The sequence below is a fragment of the Coregonus lavaretus genome (genome assembly GCF_964263955.1).
Source record: "Coregonus lavaretus genome assembly, chromosome: 2".
Classification (NCBI taxonomy): Eukaryota; Metazoa; Chordata; class Actinopteri; order Salmoniformes; family Salmonidae; genus Coregonus; species Coregonus lavaretus.
Window position 1 is genome coordinate 16,454,155 of NC_139989.1, and position 24,228 is coordinate 16,478,382.

A 24,228-nucleotide genomic window follows, 5' to 3' on the forward strand; every position below is an offset into this window, starting at 1 on the left:
AAATATCTATTGTCATCTCATAGAATTCCCTGTATCTCCATTTTGGTTTGATAAACCTTTCGCTGCTCGTTTCCAACAGGGTGAGGCCCTGGAGACTGTTACCACGGCGGCGGTGTGTTTGTTCAGCACCCAGACCCAGCTGTGTGACCAGGTCCCTCCCCTGGGCCACCTGCCTCGCATCCTGGCTGCACTGACCCACAAGAACAACGCTGTGCCCAAGAGCTCCATCCGCCTCATCCATGTGCTGTCGGACAACGAGGTGCGTTCACAGTGTAGGGCTACAACAAACATAAATTCATGATATTTAATGGGCAAGATAAACTGACTACCTTAAGCTATAATTGGCTAATGTAGTGGTATAACTATAACCAAGCCAACTTAAACTACATACAGAGTCTACAATAGTCCTGATTGATTGTGAGGTCAACGATCTTCCCAAGTACACTAAATATGTGTTATATTTATTTCTGTCACGCGCGGAAAGGTATTTAAGTTGAATGCCATTTTTCTGTATGTGTGTGCAGCAATGTGTGCGCTCCATGGCCTCTCTGGAGACCATCGGTCCTCTGATGAGTGGGATGAAGATGAGGGCGGACATGGCAGGACTGGCCTGCGAGGCGCTCAACCGAATGTTCCAGAGAGAGCAGACTGACCTGGTGGCTCAGGTACCTCATCTCTATTATGGTTACATCCCAAATGGCACCCTATTCCCTATGTAGTGCACTACTTTTTACCAGGGCTCTTGTCAAAAGTAGTGCACTATAGGGAATAGATAGCAATTTGGGATGCATCCCATCTCTCTCTTTTTAGGTTTCATTTTCTCACACCATTTCTTACTGTTAATTCCTTAGCAAAAGACATGTTGTGTGCCGTCCTTTTTATATGTGTTGTTATTCCATGTCATTTGAGTGTTTTAATGTGTTTGTACGTGCACACACAGGCCCTAAGAGTGGATTTGGTGCCGTACCTTCTGCGGCTACTGGAAGGGATCGGGCTGGAGACCTTAGACAACCCCTCGGCCACCAAGGCTCAGATCGTCAAGGCTCTCAAGTCCATGACACGCAGTCTGCAGTATGGAGAACAGGTAAGGCACCACTGGCTTTATGTTAATCAATATATCATCCAACATATCATCCAACATATCAACAGGGCTCCAGACTAACATTTTCCCCTGATGGCACTGGTGCCACTAACTTTTACAGAATGGCTCGTTCATCACAGCAGCAGGCCCCAGCGAAACAGGGACAGGGCAGAGACTTTTATTACAGGAATCATGAGGATAATGCATATCACTGTTTAAACAAATCATGGTTTTAGTAGCCTGAAAAAATTGGATGTTTTGGAGTGAGGTGAGCATGTAGAATGTGCAGCTTGCATCAATGCAACCAATTAAAAATGTAACTCGCACAGCCAACTCAAAAGGACGCAAAATGTGACTAAATTGTCGCAATATTAACTACCTGTAGTATACTGAGGCAGAGCACAGCTGTTTGATGTATTTGAACTTGTAGTTGAAATCAATTTCAATCAATCAATTTTATTTTATATAGCCCTTCTTACATCAGCTAATATCTCGAAGTGCTGTACAGAAACCCAGCCTAAAACCCCAAACAGCTAGTAATGCAGGTGTAGAAGCACGGTGGCTAGGAAAAACTCCCTAGAAAGGCGAAAACCTAGGAAGAAACCTAGAGAGGAACCAGGCTATGAGGGGTGGCCAGTCCTCTTCTGGCTGTGCCGGGTGAAGATTATAACAGAACCATGCCAAGATGTTCAAAAATGTTCATAAGTGACAAGCATGGTCAAATAATAATCAGGAATAAATCTCAGTTGGCTTTTCATAGCCGATCATTAAGAGTTGAAAACAGCAGGTCTGGGACAGGTAGGGGTTCCATAACCGCAGGCAGAACAGTTGAAACTGGAATAGCAGCAAGGCCAGGCGGACTGGGGACAGCAAGGAGTCACCACGGCCGGTAGTCCCGACGTATGGTCCTAGGGCTCAGGTCTCTCAGTTGGCTTTTCATAGCCGATCATTAAGAGTTGAAAACAGCAGGTCTGGGACAGGTAGGGGTTTCGTAACCGCAGGCAGAACAGTTGAAACTGGAATAGCAGCAAGGCCAGGCGGACTGGGGACAGCAAGGTGTCATCATGCCCGGTAGTCCTGACGTATGGTCCTAGGGCTCAGGTTCTCAGAGAGAAAGAGAGAACGAGAGAATTAGAGAGAGCATACTTAAATTCACACAGGACACTGGATAAGACAGGAGAAGTACTCCAGGTATAACCAACTAACCCCAGCCCCCCGACACATAAACTACTGCAGCATAAATACTGGAGGCTGAGACAGGAGCGGTCCGGAGACACTGTGGCCCCATCCGAAGAAACCCCCGGACAGGGCCAAACAGGAAGGATATAACCCCACCCACTCTGCCAAAGCACAGCCCCCGCACCACTAGAGGGATATCCTCAACCACCAACTTACAATCCTGAGACAAGGCCGAGTATAGCCCACAGAGGTCTCCACCACAGCACAAACCAAGGGGGGGCGCCAACCCAGACAGGAAGATCACGTCAGTAACTCAACCCACTCAAGTGACGCACCCCTCCCAGGGACGGCATGAAAGAGCACCAGCAAGCCAGTGACTCAGCCCCTGCAACAGGGTTAGAGGCAGAGAACCCCAGTGGAGAGGGGAACCGGCCCGGCAGAGACAGCAAGGGCTGTTCGTTGCTCCAGAGCCTTTCCGTTCACCTTCACACTCCTGGGCCAGACTACACTCAATCATATGACCTACTGAAGAGATAAGTCTTCAGTAAAGACTTAAAGGTTGAGACCGAGTCTGCGTCTCTCACATGGGTAGGCAGACTGTTCCATAAAAATGGAGATCTATAGGAGAAAGCCCTGCCTCCCGCTGTTTGCTTAGAAATTCTAGGGACAATTAGGAGGCCTGCGTCTTGTGACCGTAGCGTACGTATTGGTATGTACGGCAGGACCAACTCGGAAAGATAGGTAGGAGCAAGCCCATGTAACGCTTTATAGGTTAACAGTAAAACCTTGAAATCAGCCCTTGCCTTAACAGGAAGCCAGTGTAGGGAAGCTAGCACTGGAGTAATATGATCAAATTTCTTGGTTCTAGTCAGGATTCTAGCAGCCGTATTTAGCACTAACTGAAGTTTATTTAGTGCTTTATCCGGGTAGCCGGAAAATAGAGCATTGCAGTAGTCTAACCTAGAAGTAACAAATGCATGGATTAATTTTTCTGCATCATTTTTGGACAGAAAATTTCTGATTTTTGCAATGTTACGTAGATGGAAAAAAGCTGTCCTTGAAACAGTGATATGTTCGTCAAAAGAGAGATCAGGGTCAAGAGTAACGCCGAGGTCCTTCACAGTTTTATTTGAGACGACTTTACAACCATCAAGATGAATTGTCAGATTTAACAGAAGATCTCTTTGTTTCTTGGGACCTAGAACAAGCATCTCTGTTTTGTCCGAGTTTAAAAGTAAAAAGTTTTCAGCCATCCACTTCCTTATGTCTGAAACACAGGCTTCTAGCGAGGGCAATTTTGGGGCTTCACCATGTTTCATTGAAATGTACAGCTGTGTGTCATCCGCATAGCAGTGAAAGTTAACATTATGTTTTCGAATAACATCCCCAAGAGGTAAAATATATAGTGAAAACAATAGTTGTCCTAAAACGGAACCTTGAGGAACACCGAAATGTACAGTTGATTTGTCGGAGGACAGACCATTCACAGAGACAAACTGATATCTTTCCGACAGGTAAGATCTAAACCAGGCCAGAACTTGTCCGTGTAGACCAATTTGGGTTTCCAGTCTCTCCAAAAGAATGTGGTGATCGATGGTGTCAAAGGCAGCACTAAGGTCTAGTAGCACGAGGACAGATGCAGAGCCTCGGTCTGACGCCATTAAAAGGTCATTTACCACCTTCACAAGTGCAGTCTCAGTGCTATGATGGGGTCTAAAACCAGACTGAAGCATTTCGTATACATTGTTTGTCTTCAGAAAGGCAGTGAGTTGCTGCGCAACAGCTTTTTCTAAAATTTTTGAGAGGAATGGAAGATTCGATATAGGCCGATAGTTTTTTTATATTTTCCGGGTCAAGGTTTGGCTTTTTCAAGAGAGGCTTTATCACTGCCACTTTTAGTGAGTTTGGTACACATCCGGTGGATAGAGAGCTGTTTATTATGTTCAACATAGGAGGGCCAAGCACAGGAAGCAGCTCCTTCAGCAGTTTAGTAGGAATAGGATCCAGTATGCAGCTTGAAGGTTTAGAGGCCATGATTATTTTCATCATTGTGTCAAGAGAGAAATGTATGTATTGTGTTTATGTTGTGTGTAATGTATTGTGTACAGTGTTTATTTTGTATACAGCAGTACCGTGTGTCTAAGACACTTTTCCCCTCAGGACATTAAAGTTGATCTTATCTTAACTGCTATGGTACTGTACACGTGTATCAGTCTGAGTGGTCCTGTGTTGCAGGTGAATGAAATCTTGGCTCGGTCCACTGTGTGGAGTGCCTTCAAAGACCAGAAACATGACCTGTTCATCTCTGAGTCCCAGACCGCAGGGTACCTCACAGGTAGGAATCTGCACACACTCACGCGCTCACACACATTATGTTATGCACTACAAAGAAGGTAAGTTTAGAGGGGGCATTCTACGAGCTCAATCTGAATCCTTCGTTCTTCTATGCTTCCCTTGGGCACTTTGTGGCTGCTGCCTCTTCACTTTGTGCTTAGTACCCTCCCTCCTTTTCCTCTCTTCCTCCTTTCCTTCCCTTTCTCCTCCTTCTCCTCTTCCTCCACATTTCCTTCTCCAGGTGTGTCCACTCCCTCTCTCATGGCAGCCAGCAGCCCCCTGCGGAGTGGGCTGTAGTTTCCTGTGCAGGGCCCTCCCAGCGCGCCTCCTCTCTCTTTGCTCTGACGCAGGTAGACTTTATCCTTGCTGTCATGCCACCCTCCACCTCCACTCTTTGACCTGTCACCCTCCATCTTGTGCCACTTCAGTTTTTACATTTCCACTTTTCCCCACTCATCTCCATCTCCAGACATGGATTGGAAAAACACTATACGGATGAAGTTCCTGTAGCACAAATCAATGGGTGAATCCTCTGAACCAGTAATGTGGCAGCCCTGCCCTTGATAAGCCAACAGTGTCCCTAATAAAGTAAACAGTGACAATATGCTCACTGACACTCTCAGTAGCAATAGTTCATATACTCATATACCTCCATGCCATCTCTAGTACCACCTCCCCATACAACCAACCCTGTAGCATAACCACACGATGTAGCACTTGCATCAGATAGTGACTTTCACTTGCACCACATCATGCCTCCTCAGTCACCCAGTTTGAACATTCGCAGTGGCCTTTAGTATGTCTTGGCTTGTAAAATTCTGGCAACTTTCCAAGAATTCTCGGGTTTAATAAATCCTGTTAGGACTCCAGATTTCCTGTTTATTCCCTCCTGATTCCAGAAGTCTTCCAACCTCAATTTCTGAAACAACTGGGAATTTTTGGAAAGTTACCAGAATTTTGCCACCCTAAGTACAGTTGAAGTTGGAAGTTTACATACACTTAGGTTGGAGTCATTAAAACTTGTTTTTTAACCACTCCACACATTTCTTGTTAACAAACTATAGTTTTGGCAAGTCGGTTAGGACATCTACTTTGTGCATGACACAAGTAATTTTCCCAACAATTGTTTACAGACAGATTATTTCACTTATAATTCACTGTATCACAAAGTTTACATACACTAAGTTGACTGTGGCTTTGAACAGCTTGGAAAATTCCAGAAAATGATGTCATGGCTTTAGAAGCTTCTGATAGGCTAATTGACATAATTTGAGTCAATTGGAGGTGTACCTGTGGATGTATTTCAAGGCCTAACTTCAAACTCAGTGCCTCTTTGCTTGACATCATGGGAAAATCCAAAGAAATCAGCAAAGACCTCAGAATAAAAATCGTAGACCTCCACAAGTCTGGTTCATCCTTGGGAGCAATTTCCAAACGCCTGAAGGTACCACGTTCATCTGTACAAACAATAGTACACAAGTATAAACACCATGGGACCACGCAGCCGTCATACCGCTCAGGAAGGAGACGCGTTCTGTCTCCTAGAGATGAATGTACTTTGGTGCGAAAAGTGCACATCAATCGCAGAACAACAGCAAAGGACCTTGTGAAAATGCTGGAGGAAACAGGTACAAAAGTATCTATATCAACAGTCAAACGAGTCCTATATCGACATAACCTGAAAGGCCGCTCAGCAAGGAAGAAGCCACTGCTCCAAAACCGGCATAAAAAAGCCAGACTACGGTTTGCAACTGCACATGGGAACAAAGATCGTACTTTTTGGAGAAATGTCCTCTGGTCTGATGAAACAAAAATAGAACTGTTTGGCCATAATGACCATCGTTATGTTTGGAGGAAAAAGGGGGGACCTTGCAAGCCGAAGAACACCATCCCAACCGTGAAGCACGGGGGTGGCAGCATCATGCTTTGGGGGTGCTTTGCTGCAGGAGGGACTGGTGCACTTCACAAAATAGATGGCATCATGAGGAAGAAAATGTATGTGGATATATTGAAGCAACATCTCAAGACATCAGTCAGGAAGTTAAAGCTTGGTCGCAAATGGGCAATGACCCCAAGCATACTTCCAAAGTTGTGGCAAAATGGCTTAAGGACAACAAAGTCAAGGTATTAGTGGCCATCACAAAGCCCTGACCTCAATCCTATAGAAAATGTGTGGGCAGAACTGAAAAAGCATTTGCTAGCAAGGAGGCCTACAAACCTGACTCCGTTAGGAGGAATGGGCCAAAATTCACCCAATTTATTGTGGGAAGCTTGTGGAAGGCTACCCGAAACATTTGAACCAAGTTAAACAATTTAAAGACAATGCTACCAAATACTAATTGAGTGTATGTAAACTTCTGACCCACTGGGAATGTGATGAAAGAAATAAAAGCTGAAATAAATTATTCTCTCTACAATTATTCTGACATTTCACATTCTTAAAATAAAGCGGTTATCCTAACTGACCTAAGACAGGGAATTTTAACTAGGATTAAATGTCAGGAATTGTGAAACTGAGTTTAAATGTTTTTGGCTAAGGTGAATGTAAACTTCCGACTTCAACTGTATGTCTCACTCTTATCTAATCCTCTGTCTTTGTCTCTCTCTCTCTCCTTCACTCTCTCCCCCTCGCTCTTCCCCCCCCCCCCCCTCTCTCTCTCTCTCTCTCTCTCTGTGGTTCCTGCAGGTCCAGGTGTAGCAGGCTACCTTACAGCAGGAACCGGCTCCACAGTGCTGCCCAGCGTTCCGCCCCCTGTGGACAATGACATTGGAGACTCGGGTTGATTGACTGAGTGACAGACAGACTGAGAGAGAAGTGCTCAGGCATCCAGACTACCCTGCGGCTCACAGGCTGCTGCTCAGAGAGACTGTTCAGCTCCCCGAAGGAGAAAGAGAGGGAGGAAGGAGAGGGGGCCATCATTTTACATTTACGTCATTTAGCAGACGCTCTTATCCAGAGCGACTTACAGTTAGAGTGCTTTTTTTTTTTTTTTCATACTGGTCCCCCGTGGGAAACGAACCCACAACCCTGGCGTTGCAAACGCCATGCTCTACCAACTGAGCTACAGGGGACATCATCACAGACTATCATTGACTGTCTCCTAAATGTCTGCCATCAAACGCTTAAAATGTCACTATCCTTCCCCTGCCCCCAAACAGTCGTCGTAAACCTTTGTTTGATTGTTTTAAAGCGAATGATAACACTTGTTGTCGAATCTACTTTTTTTTCTTCTGTTTTTGTGCTTTGTTTTTTCCAATGAGACAAAAATAGTTTACTTTTGTATGAATATATTTTTTAATCTTAATTTTTTTTTGTGGGGGAAAAGACAAACGGAAGAATATCTGGGCCTACCTCTCCCTCCATTCTCTTCTCCTTCCTCTCCTCCATCATGCCCGGTCTCACTACTCTGCCTGGCAACACACACCCTCACAGATCACAGCCACTAGTCCTGAAGGAGGGTACTGTATGTGTATCTGGCCTGAACATGTAATCACTGGACAAAGATTAACTTAATCTCCTCCGCTCACCAGTTTACAGGACCAGTCAAACCTTTCCTAATTTTATAATGTATGTTTTAGTGTCGTATGGAAGAGGTTGAAAAATGTGAGGAGGAACTCACAGAACTGTGGTGTATTATTGCTTTGACCTCCCCTTCCTCTAAAAGGAACAGCGCCGGGGAATTTGAGACAGAAGCTGACGTCTAGTCTTGCCCTGTCTGCCCCTTTTGAAGTGGCCATATGTGCGTTCGTTGTCTCCTTTCTTTATTACCCCAATCATGATGATCCTGCTCCATACTTTGCTCTACTCACTCTATTTGGAGTTTATCGTTTCTGCCGAAACCAACAAAATTTTTGTATGTTATTTTCCTTCCCCAGAATGCAAAAAGCACTCTAATATTTATAGGTAAATAAGTCTTTACCAACTCAAATGAGCTTCTGCTAAGACATGAGGAATGATACTGACTCTGATTATAAATATATGACTAGTGCAATTGTGAAATGTTCAATGTAATATGATGAACTTTCTATATTGAATGTACATTTTTTTTTCAATCAGTCGTACTTGTACATACAATTTTAAGAATAAAAGGGAACCCACAGTGTTATTTTCTCTTCATGTGTGTTTCTATTTTCAATGATACTGAGAAGAATGAATGACAATATAAAGTACAGTCAGATAAGAGAAATGTCAAACTTTATACCAAAGTGGGGCATAGCAACACTACATACATTGACAGAACAAGCATACTCTTGTGCCATAAAGGTCCAGAATCTTGGGCTGCAGTACAGATACTAACAATACACATCTAATCAATGTACAACTCATACTTGTTAGTATTTCAGTTATTTCTGATATTTTAAGTAAACTGGGCTTCAGATTTGACCCTTTCATTTTGGGGGGGGGGTCATCTTAATGGTGTGCCATTGGTGGCATGCTGAATCAGCTACACAGCAGGCAGCAGCAACTGTAAGTGGAAATCGTGTTGGATTTGAGTTTATTTATATGCCTGCCAGCAGAGGGCGCACATACAAGTTCACTTTATTTTCTTAGGACCCTCACTTCCGTCTGCAGCTGATTACCATTTCCGCGCGCGAATAGCAACACCTTCAAGATGTTTGCACTATTGTTTTCTTTTTTTCAGAGTTGTTGTACACAAGTGATCGAGGCAAATGACCTGTGAATTACGATAACAATGATTGTTTGTTCAGGTTTAAACATTTTATTTTGATGGTCTTCAAGCTCTGTGAATGACGAGTTCGGATTCGAGCAGTCGTCCACTCGTCTTCATTTGGGCCACTCGCGAGCTCGATTACTTTTAAAACTGTTCATGTTGTTTGCTAGTTTTAGATAAGTTAACAAACCTAGTTATTTCCTAAAGGAACAATATATAATATTGGAGGTCTAATAAGGTAAGAACATTGGTGAACCAGGGGCCGGTTTCCCAAAAACATCTTAAGGCTTAAGTTCATTGTTAGAACCATAGCTACGATCCTATGGTTCTAACGATAAACTTGGACTTGGATGCCTTTTTAAACCGGGCCCTGAACTGTTCCCATGGCCCAGACGTTTGAGCATATACACACCGCACATTCGCGGCCATAGCAGAAAGTGACTGCCATGTTATAATTACTTGTCAGCTAATGTTAGCTAGCTAACGTTAAATATGTAGATGACACTATAGTCACTAAAATAAGTTAAGTTAGCTGGTTAACAATGTAATCTAGCAACTAGCTATATTCTCTGTAGCTAGCTAACGTAAGCTATATGTCACGAATTAAAGAGCCAGTATTAGCCATATGACTGTTCCTAATTCCATATAACGGGTTAATGCACTTCTGTCACATGGTAGGTTGACGATGTCAAAAAGAGATGGAGATGGCTTCGTTGTGAAGTTTGTAGAAGTCAATGGACAAAAGACAGACCTTACTGTCAAGGCCTATGAGGTGAGTGCCACTTTGATTATGATACCAGTGTCCATGACTAACCACTAACATTTGATAGTAAAATGGTCATGCTTTTTGTTTCTCCAGCAGTGTTTGTTATTGAAATTAATAATATTTATTCTCCTTCTGAAACAGGCCATCATGGCGCTCCAGTCAGAGAATTACTTGAAGAACATTGATGAGGAGACTGCATTACAGATGGACCATAATGACAAGTCTCTATTCGTCTTCAGTACCTTTTCCACCCTAGCCTTCCACCACTGCACAAAGGTCTGTCTCAAGACGCACATTTTCCCAAACCTGGCTTCTACCTACAGTGAGGGGAAAAAAGTATTTGATTCTCTGCTGATTTTGTACGTTTGCCCACTGACAAAGAAAGGATCAGTCTATAATTTTAATGGTAGGTTTATTTGAACAGTGAGAGACAGAATAACAACAACAAAATCCAGAAAAACGCATGTCAAAAATGTTATAAATTGATTTGCATTTTAATGAGGGAAATAAGTATTTGACCCCCTCTCAATCAGAAAGATTTCTGGCTCCCAGGTGTCTTTTATACAGGTAACGAGTTGAGATTAGGAGCACACTCTTAAAGGGAGTGCTCCTAATCTCAGCTTGTTACCTGTATAAAAGACACCTGTCCACAGAAGCAATCAATCAATCAGATTCCAAACTCTCCACCATGGCCAAAACCAAAGAGCTCTCCAAGGATGTCAGGGACAAGATTGTAGACCTACACAAGGCTGGAATGGGCTACAAGACCATCGCCAAGCAGCTTGGTGAGAAGGTGACAACAGTTGGTGTGATTATTCGCAAATGGAAGAAACACAAAGGAACTGTCAATCTCCCTCGGCCTGGGCTCCATGCAAGGTCTCACCTCGTGGAGTTGCAATGATCATGAGAACAGTGAGGAATCAGCCCAGAACTACACGGGAGGATCTTGTCAATGATCTCAAGGCAGCTGGGACCATAGTCACCAAGAAAACAATTGGTAACACACTACGCCGTGAAGGACTGAAATCCTGCAGCGCACGCAAGGTCCCCCTGCTCAAGAAAGCACATATACAGGCCCGTCTGAAGTTTGCCAATGAACATCTGAATGATTCAGAGGAGAACTGGGTGAAAGTGTTGTGGTCAGATGAGACCAAAATCGAGCTCTTTGGCATCAACTCAACTCGCCGTGTTGGGAGGAGGAGTAATGCTGCCTATGACCCCAAGAACACCATCCACACCGTCAAACATGGAGGTGGAAACATTATGCTTTGGGGGTGTTTTTCTGCTAAGGGGACAGGACAACTTCACCGCATCAAAGGGACGATGGACGGGGCCATGTACTGTCAAATCTTGGGTGAGAACCTCCTTCCCTCAGTCAGGGCATTGAAAATGGGTTGTGGATGGGTATTCCAGCATGACAATGACCCAAAACACACGGCCAAGGCAACAAAGGAGTGCCTCAAGAAGAAGCACATTAAGGTCCTGAAGTGGCCTAGCCAGTCTCCAGACCTTAATCCCAAAGAAAATCTGTGGTGGGAGCGGAAGGTTCGAGTTGCCAAACGTCAGCCTCAAAACCTTAATGACTTGGAGAAGATCTGCAAAGAGGAGTGGGACAAAATCCCTCCTGAGATGTGTGCAAACCTGGTGGCCAACTACAAGAAACATCTGACTTCTGTGATTGCCAACAAGGGTTTTGCCACCAAGTACTAAGTCATGTTTTGCAGATGGGTAAAATACTTATTTCCCTCATTAAAATGCAAATCAATTAATAATATTTTTGACATGCGTTTTTCTGGATTTTGTTGTTGTTATTCTGTCTCTCACTGTTCAAATAAACCTACCATTAAAATTATAGACTGTTCATGTCTTTGTCAGTGGGCAAATGTACAAAATCAGCAGGGGATCAAATACTTTTTTCCCTCACTGTACTTATCCTCACATGTCACAACGTGTTAAGAACACTGTCAGCATTCGGCGATGAAGTGTACTGAAAAATAATCAGTAGTGTAAAACTGTGTTTGTCTCTGTGAATAGTTGGGCTGTCGAGTGGTGAGTCCACTAGTGGTGCTCTTCTGCCTTCAGCAGCAGCGCTGTGTGCCCAAAGCAGAGCAGCCTGTCTACAACATGGCCATGGCTGATGTCACCATCTCCTGCACCAGTCTGGACAAGGAGGCTAGGGTAAATCCATTGCGTTCCCCTGTACTCTGCTTGACTCGTCAACAAGGATGCCAAGTGTTTTTGATGCCAATTATGTAATTAATCCACATCAATGGCCTTACAGGGGAACTCTTGAAAATAGAACCAGAGCGTAATTTTACACTGAGCAGTGCGAGCCTCTTACGGAGCCGTGCTGCTTAGGTCCAGGTTACATTGAAATGAATGGGAGCGTCTCACGCCCAGAAAAGGTTACGCATCCAATGTAGCAGGCCTGTTAGTGACTCTGTGTGTCTGTCTCTGTACTTCCAGGCTGACGTGATGGATCTGGTGCAGCTGATGGGTGGGCGGGTCTATCGGGACCTTAACGTGTCTGTCACTCACCTGATTGCCGGGGAGGTGGGCAGCAAGAAGTACCTGGTGGCCGCCAGCCTAGGGAAGCCCATCTTGCTGCCCACTTGGGTCAAAACCTGCTGGGAGAAATCACAGGACAGGTAATAGCGCTTTTTATGCCTTTCTCATTTAGCCAGAGACATTAATGAAAAGCTATGTCTGTAATCAACCAATGATATAGCAAGTATGTTAAAAGTGTACATCTAGTTTCAAATTGTATTAGTCATATGTACGGGATACACATGGTATACAACATCCAACGAAATGCTTACTTGCAGGTTCCTTCTCGACAATGCAACAACAATAAGAAATAATAAAATATAAGAATACTAACAAAGTAAATAGCTCAGAAAAAAACACTGAACAACAATATAAGCGCAACATGTAAATTGTTGGTCCCATGTTTCATGAGCTGAAATAAAATATCCCAGAAATGTTCCATACGCACAAATAAAACAATGTTGTGCACAAATTAGTTTACATCCCTGTTAGTGAGCATTTCTCCTTTGCCAAGATAATCCATCCACCTGACAGGTGTGGCATATCAAGAAGCTGATTAAACAGCATGATCATTGTGCTGGGGACAATAAAAGGCCACTCTAAAATGTGCAGATTTGTCACACAACACCATGCCACAGATGTCTCAAGTTCTGAGGGAGCGTGCGATTGGCATGCTGACTGCAGGGATGCCCCCCAGAGCTGTTGCCAGATAATTTTATGTTAATTTCTCTACCATAAGCCGCCTCCAACGTCGTTTTAGAGAATTTGGCAGTATATCCAACCGGCTTCACAACCGCATACCACGTGTAACTACACATTTACATTACATTTACATCATTTAGCAGATGCTCTTATCCAGAGCGACTTACAAATAGGTGCATTCACCTTATAGCCAGTGGGTTAACCACTTTACAATGTTTTTTTATTTATTTATATAATTTAGTTGTTTATTATTATTTATTTATTTGTAAAAAAAAAAAATTGGGGGGGTGGGGTAGAAGGATTACTTTATCCTATCCCAGGTATTCCTTAAAGAGGTGGGGTTTCAAATGTCTCCGGAAGGTGGTGAGTGACTCCGCTGTCCTGGCGTCGTGAGGGAACTTGTTCCACCATTGGGGTGCCAGAGCAGCGAACAGTTTTGACTGGGCTGAGTGGGAACTGTGCTTCCGCAGAGGTAGGGGAGCCAGCAGGCCAGAGGTGGATGAACGCAATGCCCTCGTTTGGGTGTAGGGACTGATCAGAGCCTGAAGGTACGGAGGTGCCATTCCCCTCACAGCTCCGTAGGCAAGCACCATGGTCTTGTAGCAGATGCGAGCTTCAACTGGAAGCCAGTGGAGTGTGCGGAGGAGCGGGGTGACGTGAGAGAACTTGGGAAGGTTGAACACCAGACGGGCTGCGGCATTCTGGATGAGTTGTAGGGGTTTAATGGCACAGGCAGGGAGCCCAGCCAACAGCGAGTTGCAGTAATCCAGACGGGAGATGACAAGTGCCTGGATTAGGACCTGTGCCGCTTCCTGTGTAAGGCAGGGTCGTACTCTCCGAATGTTGTAGAGCATGAACCTACAGGATCGGGTCACCGCCTTGATGTTAGCGGAGAACGACAGGGTGTTGTCCAGGGTCACGCCAAGGCTCTTCGCACTCTGGGAGGAGGACACAACGGAGTTGTCAACCGTGATGGCGAGATCATGGAACAGGCAGTCCTTCCCCGGGAGGAAGAGCAGCTCCGTCTTGCCAAGGTTCAGCTTGAGGTGGTGATCCGTCATCCATACTGATATGTCTGCCAGACATGCAGAGATGCGATTCGCCACCTGGTTATCAGAAGGGGGAAAGGAGAAGATTAGTTGTGTGTCGTCAGCGTAGCAATGATAGGAGAGGCCATGTGAGGATATGACAGAGCCAAGTGACTTGGTGTATAGCGAGAATAGGAGAGGGCCTAGAACTGAGCCCTGGGGGACACCAGTGGTGAGAGCACGTGGTGCGGAGACAGCTTCTCGCCACGCCACATGGTAGGAGCGACCGGTCAGGTAGGACGCAATCCAGCCCAGGACCTCCACATCTGCATTCTTCATCTGCGGGATCGTCTGAGACCAGACACCCGGACAGCTGATGAAACTTGGTTTGCACAACCAAAGAATCTCTGCACAAACTGTCAGAAAGTGCCTCAGGGAAGCTCCTCTGCGTGCTCATCGTCCTCACCAGGGTCTTGACCTGACTGCAGTTCAGCTTCGTAACCGACTTCAGTTAGCAAATGCTCACCTTCGATGGCCACTGGCACGCTGGAGCAGTATGCTCTTCACGAATGAATCCCGGGTTTCAACTGTACCGGGCAGATGGCAGGCAGCGTGTATGGCGTTGTGTGGTTGAGAGGTTTGCTGATGTCAACGTTGTGAACAGGGTGCCCTATGTTGGCGATGGGGTTATGGTATGGGCAGGCATAAGCTATGGACAACGAACGCAATTGCATTTTATTGATGGCAGTTTGAATGCACATAGATTCCGTGATGAGATCTTGAGGCCCATTGTTGTGCCATTCATCTGCCAGCATCACCTCATGGTTTAGCATGATGATGCACAGCCCCATGTCGCAAGAATCTGTACATAATTCCTGGAAGCTGAAAATGTCCCAGTTCTTCCATGGCCTGCATACTCACCAGACATGTCACCCTCTGGATTGACGTGTATGACGGGGTGTTCTCCTTCCCGCCGATATCTAGTAACTTCGCACAGCCATTGAAGAGGAGTGGGACAAAATTCCACGGGCCACAATTAACTGCCTGATCAACTCTATGCGAAGGAGATGTCGTGCTGCATGAGGCAAATGGTGGTCACACCAGATACTGACTGGTTTCCTGATCCACGCCCCCACCTCTTTTTTTTTTCTTCAGTTTTTTTTGTGTCTTTGACCAACAGTCATGTGAAATCCATAGATTAGTGCCTAATTAATTTATTTCAAGTGATTGATTTCCTTCTATGAACTGTAACTTTGTAATTGTTGCATTTATATTTTTGTTCAGTGTATATAATACCATTTTTAGCATAAGTATAATACAGGAAGGCACAATTTAAAGTCCAGTATTTACACGTGTTTTGGGGAAGGGGGGGATTGGGTGGCAGGTGTTTACATTTTGCAGTATTTAGCAATCATAATAAGAGTCTGGTAGCAGCAGTTGTGTTTGTGTGTGAGTGAGTGCATGTGTGCTAAGGTGCGGAGAATCAGCAGGTGGTCAGTTCAAGTGTTCAGCAGTCTGACGGCTTGAAGATCTCTGAGCCTGTTAGTATCAGACATCATGCTCCGATACCGTCTAGCCGACCGTAAGGGTGTGAACAGCTTGTGGCTGGGGTGTGTGGGGTCCTTGATGATGCTGCAGGCCTTCCTCAGGCACCGTGGTGTCGTCAGCAAACTTGATGATGGAGTTGGACTGAGGACACGCCCCTGTGTTAAGAGTTCGTTTGGGGGAGGTGTTGTTGCCAATCCTCACAGCCAGTGGTCTGCCCGTCAGGAAGTCCAGGATCCAGTTGCAGAGGGTAGTGTCCAGACCCAGGGCTCTGAGCTTGGTGTTGAGCTTGGAGGGAACAATAGCGTTGAATGCTGAACTGTAGTCAATGAACAGCATTCTCGCATAGGTGTTCCTCTTGTCCAGATGTGTTACGGCCGTGTGAATAGCGATGGAAATGGCATCTTCCATGGAGCGGTAGGCAAATTGGAGTGGGTCCTGTGTCCCTGACATGCTGGCCTTGATGTGGGCCATGACCAACCTCTCAAAGCACTTCATGATGACTGGGGTGAGTGAGACAGGGCGATAGTCATTTGGGCATGTCACATTGTTTTTCTTGGGCTCTGGGACAATGGTGGTGTCCTTGAAGGAGGTGGGGACTACAGCCTGGGACAGGTTGAAGATGTCAGAGAAGACACCCGCCAACTGGTCAGCAATGCCATCTGGGCCGGCGGCTCTGAGTATTCACTCTTTAAAAAAAAAAAAAAAGAGTTTTCCTCACGTCAGCCTCGGAGAGAGAAAGCACTTGGTCGTCCGGAACAGCGATAGCCTTCTAGGATGGCTCGGTATTGTCTGCCTCGAAGCAGCAATATAATGTGTTAAGCTCGTCTGGGAGGGAGGCTTCGGTGGGCACCACACACCTGGGTTTGCCTTTGTAGTCTGTGATAGTCTGTAGTCCTTGCCACATGCGTTGCGAGTCTGATTTGTCGAACATCAATTCAAGTTTGAGTCTGTATTGTCTTTTTGCATCCCTAATGGATTTGCGGAGTTCTTGCCTTGTACGCGTCACCGGGGTTCGTTCTGCTGACATTGAATGCTGCAGTACAGGCTCTCAGCATGGTACGGATATCTCTGTTCATCCAGGATTTTTGATTGGGGTATGTCCAGATTGTTATTGTGGGTACATCATCATCAACACATTTCCTAATGAAGCCTGTGACTGACGATGTATATTCCTCAATGTTGATGAATGAGTCCTGGTTGGATGAATCTTTTAACATATGTCAATCAGTATTCTCAAAACAGTCCTGCAGCATTGAGTCTGCCTCCTCTGTTCAGTGCCTTACTATTCTCTGTATTGATGGCTCTCTCTTGAGTTGCTGCTTGTAGGTGGGGAGTAGGAACAGAGACGTGATCTGATTGGCCAAAGTGGGGGCGTGTGTTGGCTTTGTATTCGTCACAGATGTTTGTATATACATGGTCCAACACATTGTTTCCTATTGTGGGGCAGGATACATGTTGGTGATGTTTTGGAAAAATGTGTTTTAAACGTGCTTGGTTAAAGTCGCCAGCAACGGCCTCCCGAGTGGTGCAGCGGTCTAAGGCGCTGCATCGAAGTGTTGCGGCGTCACTACAGCCTGGGGTTTGATCCCAGGTTGTGTCATTACCGGCCGTGACTGGGAGTCCCATAGGGTGGCGCACAATTGGCCTAGCGTCATCCGGGTTAGGGGAGGTTTTGGCAGGGGAGGCTTTACTTGGCTCAACGCACTAGCGACTCCTTGTGGCGAGCCGGGGGCCTGCAGGCTGACTTCGGTCATCAGGTGTTTCCTCCGACACATTGGTGCGGCTGGCTTTCAGGTTAAGCGAGCGGGAGTTAAGAAGCGCGGTTTGGCGAGTCATGTTTCGGAGGACGCATGACTCGACCTTTGCCTCTCCCGAGCCCGTTGGGGAGTTGCAGCGATGAGACAAGATCGTAATCACGAAATTGGGGAGAAAAGGGGGGTAAGAATTACAACAACAACAAAAAATTCCAGTGAAAATAAAGAGGATTCTTGCTGGCTAATGATCTTGTACAGTTCGCTGAGTGCCGCCTTGGTGTTTGCTTGTGGCGGTATAACACACAGCTGTGATAAAACACGTGAATTCCCTCTCCATATAGTGGGGTTTGCATTTTAGCATCACATTCCAGGTCGGGTGAAAAGGAGCTCGAGATGCTTTCAACTTCGGTACACCAGGAATTGTTGATAAGGAAACATATCCCTCCCCCCTACTCTTACAGAAGCCGCCGTTCGATCCATATGAAAAATGATGAAGCCGTCTGGTTGAATAGCGGAGTCGAGTGTATCATCCATAAGCTATGTCTCTGTAAAAACGAAGACATAGCATTCCCTGATGTCCCTCTGCGATTGAAGCCTTACTCAAAGTTCACAATGTTTATTTTCCAGCAAGTGGACATTAGCCATCAGGATACTAGGAAGAGGTCGTCGTGTAGCCCATCTTTTCAGGCTAGCTTGGAGTCCCCATTTCCTCCTTCGTCGCCGGCGTTGCCTTCGGTCATCTTGGTCAGCAGCAACCGATAAGCCCGCTATGCGTGGAACAAAGGAGCAAATGTAGTATTCCAGGTCTAGGAGGCTGAGAGAAGTGTGTAGCTTCAGATTCATGATCGAGAAGTGTTTGACGGTCGTAGGCAATTATTGCACGAACATTCTGAGCAAACAAAATAATAAGACAAAAATAGCCATAAGAAAGCAAAGTCGTGCAGGAACCGGCAAGACGCGCGCCTTCCTCAGCACCGCCATCTCATCGTATTTACGTATGTAGCTGCACTTCTATTTCAGACTGACATAAATTGAAAGGTGCAATATTCAGTCATTTTCTGGTTGCTAAAATTCTAATAGTTCGCCTAATTTCACTTTGTGACAAAACAAGCAATGCATAGTGTAGAACAAGCAATGCATTACCATCTAAACCGCTGTGAAATATATTTTCAGTAACCAAATATATTGTATTTTCAGCTGATTTGAAGCTTGTGTACAAAACTGAAAGTAAAAGACGCAAAAACAAAGCTTAAGAACAGAAATCATAGAAATGGCACACAAGAACAGATCTACTGCTTCTTAGACTTGCTTTAACTGAGAATTACAGATCTACATTTTTACATTTTAGTCATTTAGCAGACGTTCTTATCCAGAGCGACTTACAGTTAGTGAGTGCATACATAGAACTCACATTTCAATGTGAATTTGGTTGTCACTCAAAAAGTTACATATTGCAGCTTTAAACAGATCTACTCATCCCCCTGTCCCGGTCTCTCTTTCCCCCTCCAGCCTCTTCAGATACACTGACCTGCCCATAGAGGACTACTTGTGCCCTGTGCTCCGGGGCTGCACCGTCTGTGTCACAGGCCTCTCCACAGTGGAGCGTAAGAAGGTGCAGAGGCTCTGCCAGCAGCACGGGGCCAGCTACACCGGACAGCTCAAGATGAATGAGTGCACCCACCTCATCGTCAGCGAGCCCTCGGGTAGGTCGAACTTACCATACCGTTATTGTCCAACTTAGTTAGGTTCAGAATCAGTTCAGCACACATCACAAATACAAAGAAATTAAGAAGGGATAAATCCAGCTTCAGCCACGCAGATTTTTTTTCTTCTCATAATCACAAGGACAGTCTACATGCTTTAGCCCTGTCCTTCTGATGTCCTTTCATATAATAACAGCTTTAGGTCGTAGAGTTCCTGAGTCTCTCTTACTGCCACCCAGTTTCCATCACTTTCACTGATCCCTCTCTTTGTCTGTGCCTGCAGGTCAGAAGTATGAGTGTGCGCAGAAGTGGAACGTCTTCTGTGTGTCTCTGAACTGGCTGTTTGACAGCATCGAGAAGGGCTTCTGCCAGGACGAGAGTCGCTACACGGTGGAGCGAGGGGCTCAGAAAGCCAGCAAACCCCACACATCTACCCCCACCGGCACCAGCAAGAAGAAAGAGGGTGAGGCGCCAAGCTCAACATTTAATATTTCCATTTTTATTTCAGAATTTTAGGACTGATTATTCAGTTCAATAGTAGGGATGTGCACGGTTATTTGAATATCCAAATGGATGTTTGTATTCGAATACTTGAGTATACATTTTTGCAAAAATAAATCAATATAAGCCTATTTTAACTGGAATTTAACAACAAAAGGCTTTTTCTAAATTACATTTAAAATATCAATGTGGCATTCTTCCATACAAGGATATACCATGACATTTCAAATTATTAATTTAATTAAACAAACGTTTTATGACGTGCACGGTGCGCCCCATGAAAAGACCAATAGCCGGCCTGTTTGAGTTTGTTTACATTTGTACAGGGACAGTGCACATTAATCAACATTTCTGTAAAATTGCAGGTTTTAGCTAGCTGGCTAATTTTCAACCGCAGTTGCTGGGCAGGTTATTAAAATCAATAACAATACAGACATGCAGAGCAACATAGGACAAGCAGCACGCAGACAGAGCAATAGCCCAAAAGGCAACAAAACAAAATGCATAAAAGTATTTCCACACCTCACAAGCTACAGACAACATGGAAAGCGGCAATACGGTAGCCTTCGTGTGTAGCGTGTTTATTGGCCAATCAAAGCGTCAAAGAGGCTCAGTGTGTAGCAAATGGAGTGAGAGCTCACTAATGCAATGCAACATGGAATTAAATTACTAAATTAAAAGTTAGTGAAATGAGAAGGAGTAGGCTATAACGAGCAACCAACAGGTAAGCTGTTTTATCTGAATGGGGTTGGGGAAAAAGCACAGCATGTGGCCTCAATTAGCCTAGCTAGCTATAGCTGTCTAGGTTCTCTAGGCTACTCCAGTCAAGACGGGCACTGTTAAATGGGATGATGAATAACATTGTGGCTGCTACAAGTTAGCTAGTCTTGGCTGTAGCCGAGTTGCCTTTGCGTCTCGCTCTCCCTCTGTCTGCTCGCTACACACACCACCCTCCGCAGCTGCAGCAATAGAGGAGAAGGGTCTGAATGCGGCAAGTGTCCAGGGTTCAATAGAGCGCCAGCCTCTCTCCCTTGCGCAGCAGTGCTCAGGTTACAAACGTAGCTACGTTAAAAAAATTGTATTTTGAATATCCGGATATCCGACAGATATTCATGATACTATTCGAATAGTAAAATTACTTAAAACCCCCATCCCTATTCAATAGATCTGTATTGACTCTGAAGGGCAATTGTCGTGTAGCGTAAAAATACATATACATACATAAAAACACACACAGCAAATATCCATATTATAATGCTTCAAAGTGCTTAGAAAGAGCCCCTGGTCACAACAATGAGGTCATTTGTTGTTGTTGTTTTCCTTCAGAGGGTGCGTCTCTACTGGGGTTGAGCCACATTTCTGTGACCAGCAGCATGACGGTGAATGACACGGCCTTGACTAATGCCACGGTCAGCCGGCTGGACACACCAGACCCTATCGACGTGCTGGACATCACAGTTGGCCCCGCAGATGACCTGCTGGACGGCTGCAAGGTCAGGAGGAGGTCCTCTCAACACTTAATCTTGATATGAGCCACTCGATTGAGATCCTATAACTCTCTATTAGAAGAAAACATTTGATTTGAATTCTCTGAGCCACTCTCTCTATGGAGTAATCACAGGTTACTTTCCTTACTGAGGCCTTCAGTTCCAGTTCCATTGCTCTTATAGAAATGTGCTAACCAGAAGTTCAATTCCGTTCACTTACAGACATGACATATAGAGTCACATACCTTATGGTTCTTTATTGCTTATGGTTTCTTATTGTAAAGCCACTTTGGGTTTTAGAAAACACAAGTTGAATTTCTGCTGTCTTCCCCTGTAGCTGTACCTGTGTGGGCTGCCAGGGATGAGGCTGGAGAAGCTGCGTCGCCTGGTCAACATGGCCGGTGGCCTGCACTTCAACCAGCCCAGCGAGGAGCTCACCCACGTGGTCATGGGAGAGACTGACCAGGACACCAAGACCTTCCTGGCCAAAGCCACACACAGGTCAGTCAGTACCACAGAGCTGTCACAACAGCACCCCAACAAGACCACTGGCTGTTATTAGACACATACAGCCATTGCATATCCATAATGTATTACGCTTAGGTTGATAAGCTTTGTCATTAAACCATCATTTGTTCTAGTACGGATATCACAAGAGGTTGGTGGCACCTTAATTGGGAAGGACGGGCCTGAGGTAATGGCTGGAGCGGAATTAGTGGAATGGTATCAAATACATCAAACACATGGTTTCAATGTGTTTGATGCCATTCCATTTGCTCCATTCCAGCCATTATTATGAGCCGTCCTCCCCTTAGCAGCCTCCACTGACGGATATAGATGCAGGAAAGCAGTCTTGGACCCAAACCCTGTAGATACAGTGGGGGAAAAAAGTATTTAGTCAGCCACCAATTGTGCAAGTTCTCCCACTTAAAAAGATGAGAGAGGCCTGTAATTTTCATCATAGGTACAAGTCAACTATGACAGACAAATTGAGATTTTTTTTCCAGAAAATCACATTGTAGGATTTTTAATGAATTTATTTGCAAATTATGGTGGAAAATAAGTATTTGGTCACCTACAAACAAGCAAGATTTCTGGCTCTCACAGACCTGTAACTTCTTGTTTAAGAGGCTCCTCTGTCCTCCACTCGTTACCTGTATTAATGGCACCTGTTTGAACTTGTTATCAGTATAAAAGACACCTGTCCACAACCTCAAACGGTCACACTCCAAACTCCACTATGGCCAAGACCAAAGAGCTGTCAAAGGACACCAGAAACAAAATTGTAGACCTGCACCAGGCTGGGAAGACTGAATCTGCAATAGGTAAGCAGCTTGGTTTGAAGAAATCAACTGTGGGAGCAATTATTAGGAAATGGAAGACATACAAGACCACTGATAATCTCCCTCGATCTGGGGCTCCACGCAAGATCTCACCCCGTGGGGTCAAAATGATCACAAGAACGGTGAGCAAAAATCCCAGAACCACACGGGGGGACCTAGTGAATGACCTGCAGAGAGCTGGGACCAAAGTAACAAAGCCTACCATCAGTAACACACTACGCCGCCAGACGTGTCCCCCTGCTTAAGCCAGTACATGTCCAGGCCCGTCTGAAGTTTACTAGAGTGCATTTGGATGATCCAGAAGAGGATTGGTAGAATGTCATATGGTCAGATGAAACCAAAATAGAACTTTTTGGTAAAAACTCAACTTGTCGTGTTTGGAGGACAAAGAATGCTGATTTGCATCCAAAGAACACCATACCTACTGTGAAGCATGGGGGTGGAAACATCATGCTTTGGGGCTGTTTTTCTGCAAAGGGACCAGGACGACTGATCCGTGTAAAGGAAAGAATGAATGGGGCCATGTATCGTGAGATTTTGAGTGAAAACCTCCTTCCATCAGCAAGGGCATTGAAGATGAAACATGGCTGGGTCTTTCAGCATGACAATGATCCCAAACACACCGCCCGGGCAACGAAGGAGTGGCTTCGTAAGAAGCATTTCAAGGTCCTGGAGTGGCCTAGCCAGTCTCCAGATCTCAACCCCATAGAAAATCTTTGGAGGGAGTTGAAAGTCCATGTTGCCCAGCGACAGCCCCAAAACATCACTGCTCTAGAGGAGATCTGCATGGAGGAATACCAGCAACAGTGTGTGAAAACCTTGTGAAGACTTACAGAAAACATTTGACCTGTGTCATTGCCAACAAAGGGTATATAACAAAGTTTTGAGAAACTTTTGTTATTGACCAAATACTTATTTTCCACCATCATTTGCTAATCAATTCCTAAAAAATCCTACAATGTGATTTTCTGGATTTTTTTTCCTCATTTTGTCTGTCATAGTTTACGTGTACCTATGATGAAAATTACAGGCCTCATCTTTTTAAGTGGGAGAACTTGCACAATTGGTGGCTGACTAAATACTTTTTTTTCCCCACTGTAGGGTTGCAAAATTCCAGTAATGTGCTCAAAATTCCCAGAAATCCCAGTTGGAATATCTCTGGAATCAGGAGGGAATAGGCAGGAAATCCAGACTCCACCAAACCGGAATTTTTGAAAATAATTTTGCAACCCATCCTGTAGTCAGGTAGGAAATAACCTATGAGGAGTATCTTGTGCCTTGATGTGATCCTATCTTTCTGATCTCTCCTCCAGGCCCCATGTAGTGACGGTGCAGTGGCTGCTGGACAGCTTCTCCAGAGGCAGCCTGCTCTCCGAAGGGGACTACCACCACCCAGCCTGTCTGCCCCCCGCCCCTTCAACCGTGGCCATGCCTGCCCCCCGCACCTCCGCTTCCCGTCCCTCCTCCACCTCCTCAGCTGCCCCCCTTGCCCCCGAACCAGCTACCCCTCGACACAGAAAGGCAGAGGAGGACATGCTCTCTCAGTACATGGATGATGACCAGACAGTGGGTAAGGGAGGAG

At 45.2% G+C, this 24,228-nt stretch overlaps 2 protein-coding genes across 3 annotated transcripts in view; both read left to right on the forward strand.

Annotated features, from left to right (window-relative positions):
* LOC311145646 (dnaJ homolog subfamily C member 13-like) overlaps positions 1 to 8,700 on the forward strand; it is a 60,557-nt gene extending 51,857 nt beyond the window's left edge. For both annotated transcript variants that reach the window (XM_084181913.1, XM_084181914.1), the window contains exons 50-54: positions 80 to 259; positions 525 to 665; positions 941 to 1,084; positions 4,496 to 4,595; positions 7,281 to 8,700. In XM_084181913.1, coding sequence (XP_084038039.1) covers positions 80 to 259; positions 525 to 665; positions 941 to 1,084; positions 4,496 to 4,595; positions 7,281 to 7,378 — 663 coding nt within the window. In that variant the 3' untranslated portion in view covers positions 7,379 to 8,700. The remainder of the gene's footprint in view (positions 1 to 79; positions 260 to 524; positions 666 to 940; positions 1,085 to 4,495; positions 4,596 to 7,280) is intronic.
* Positions 8,701 to 9,425: 725 nt separating this feature from the next.
* The window catches only part of LOC311101137 (DNA topoisomerase 2-binding protein 1-A-like), a 42,041-nt gene continuing 27,238 nt past the window's right edge, over positions 9,426 to 24,228 (forward strand). Inside the window, exons 1-10 of the mRNA XM_084142204.1 lie at positions 9,426 to 9,505; positions 9,946 to 10,039; positions 10,175 to 10,309; positions 12,068 to 12,211; positions 12,500 to 12,681; positions 19,122 to 19,315; positions 19,599 to 19,778; positions 21,143 to 21,309; positions 21,641 to 21,804; positions 23,960 to 24,216. Coding sequence (XP_083998330.1) covers positions 9,953 to 10,039; positions 10,175 to 10,309; positions 12,068 to 12,211; positions 12,500 to 12,681; positions 19,122 to 19,315; positions 19,599 to 19,778; positions 21,143 to 21,309; positions 21,641 to 21,804; positions 23,960 to 24,216 — 1,510 coding nt within the window. The 5' untranslated portion in view covers positions 9,426 to 9,505; positions 9,946 to 9,952. The remainder of the gene's footprint in view (positions 9,506 to 9,945; positions 10,040 to 10,174; positions 10,310 to 12,067; positions 12,212 to 12,499; positions 12,682 to 19,121; positions 19,316 to 19,598; positions 19,779 to 21,142; positions 21,310 to 21,640; positions 21,805 to 23,959; positions 24,217 to 24,228) is intronic.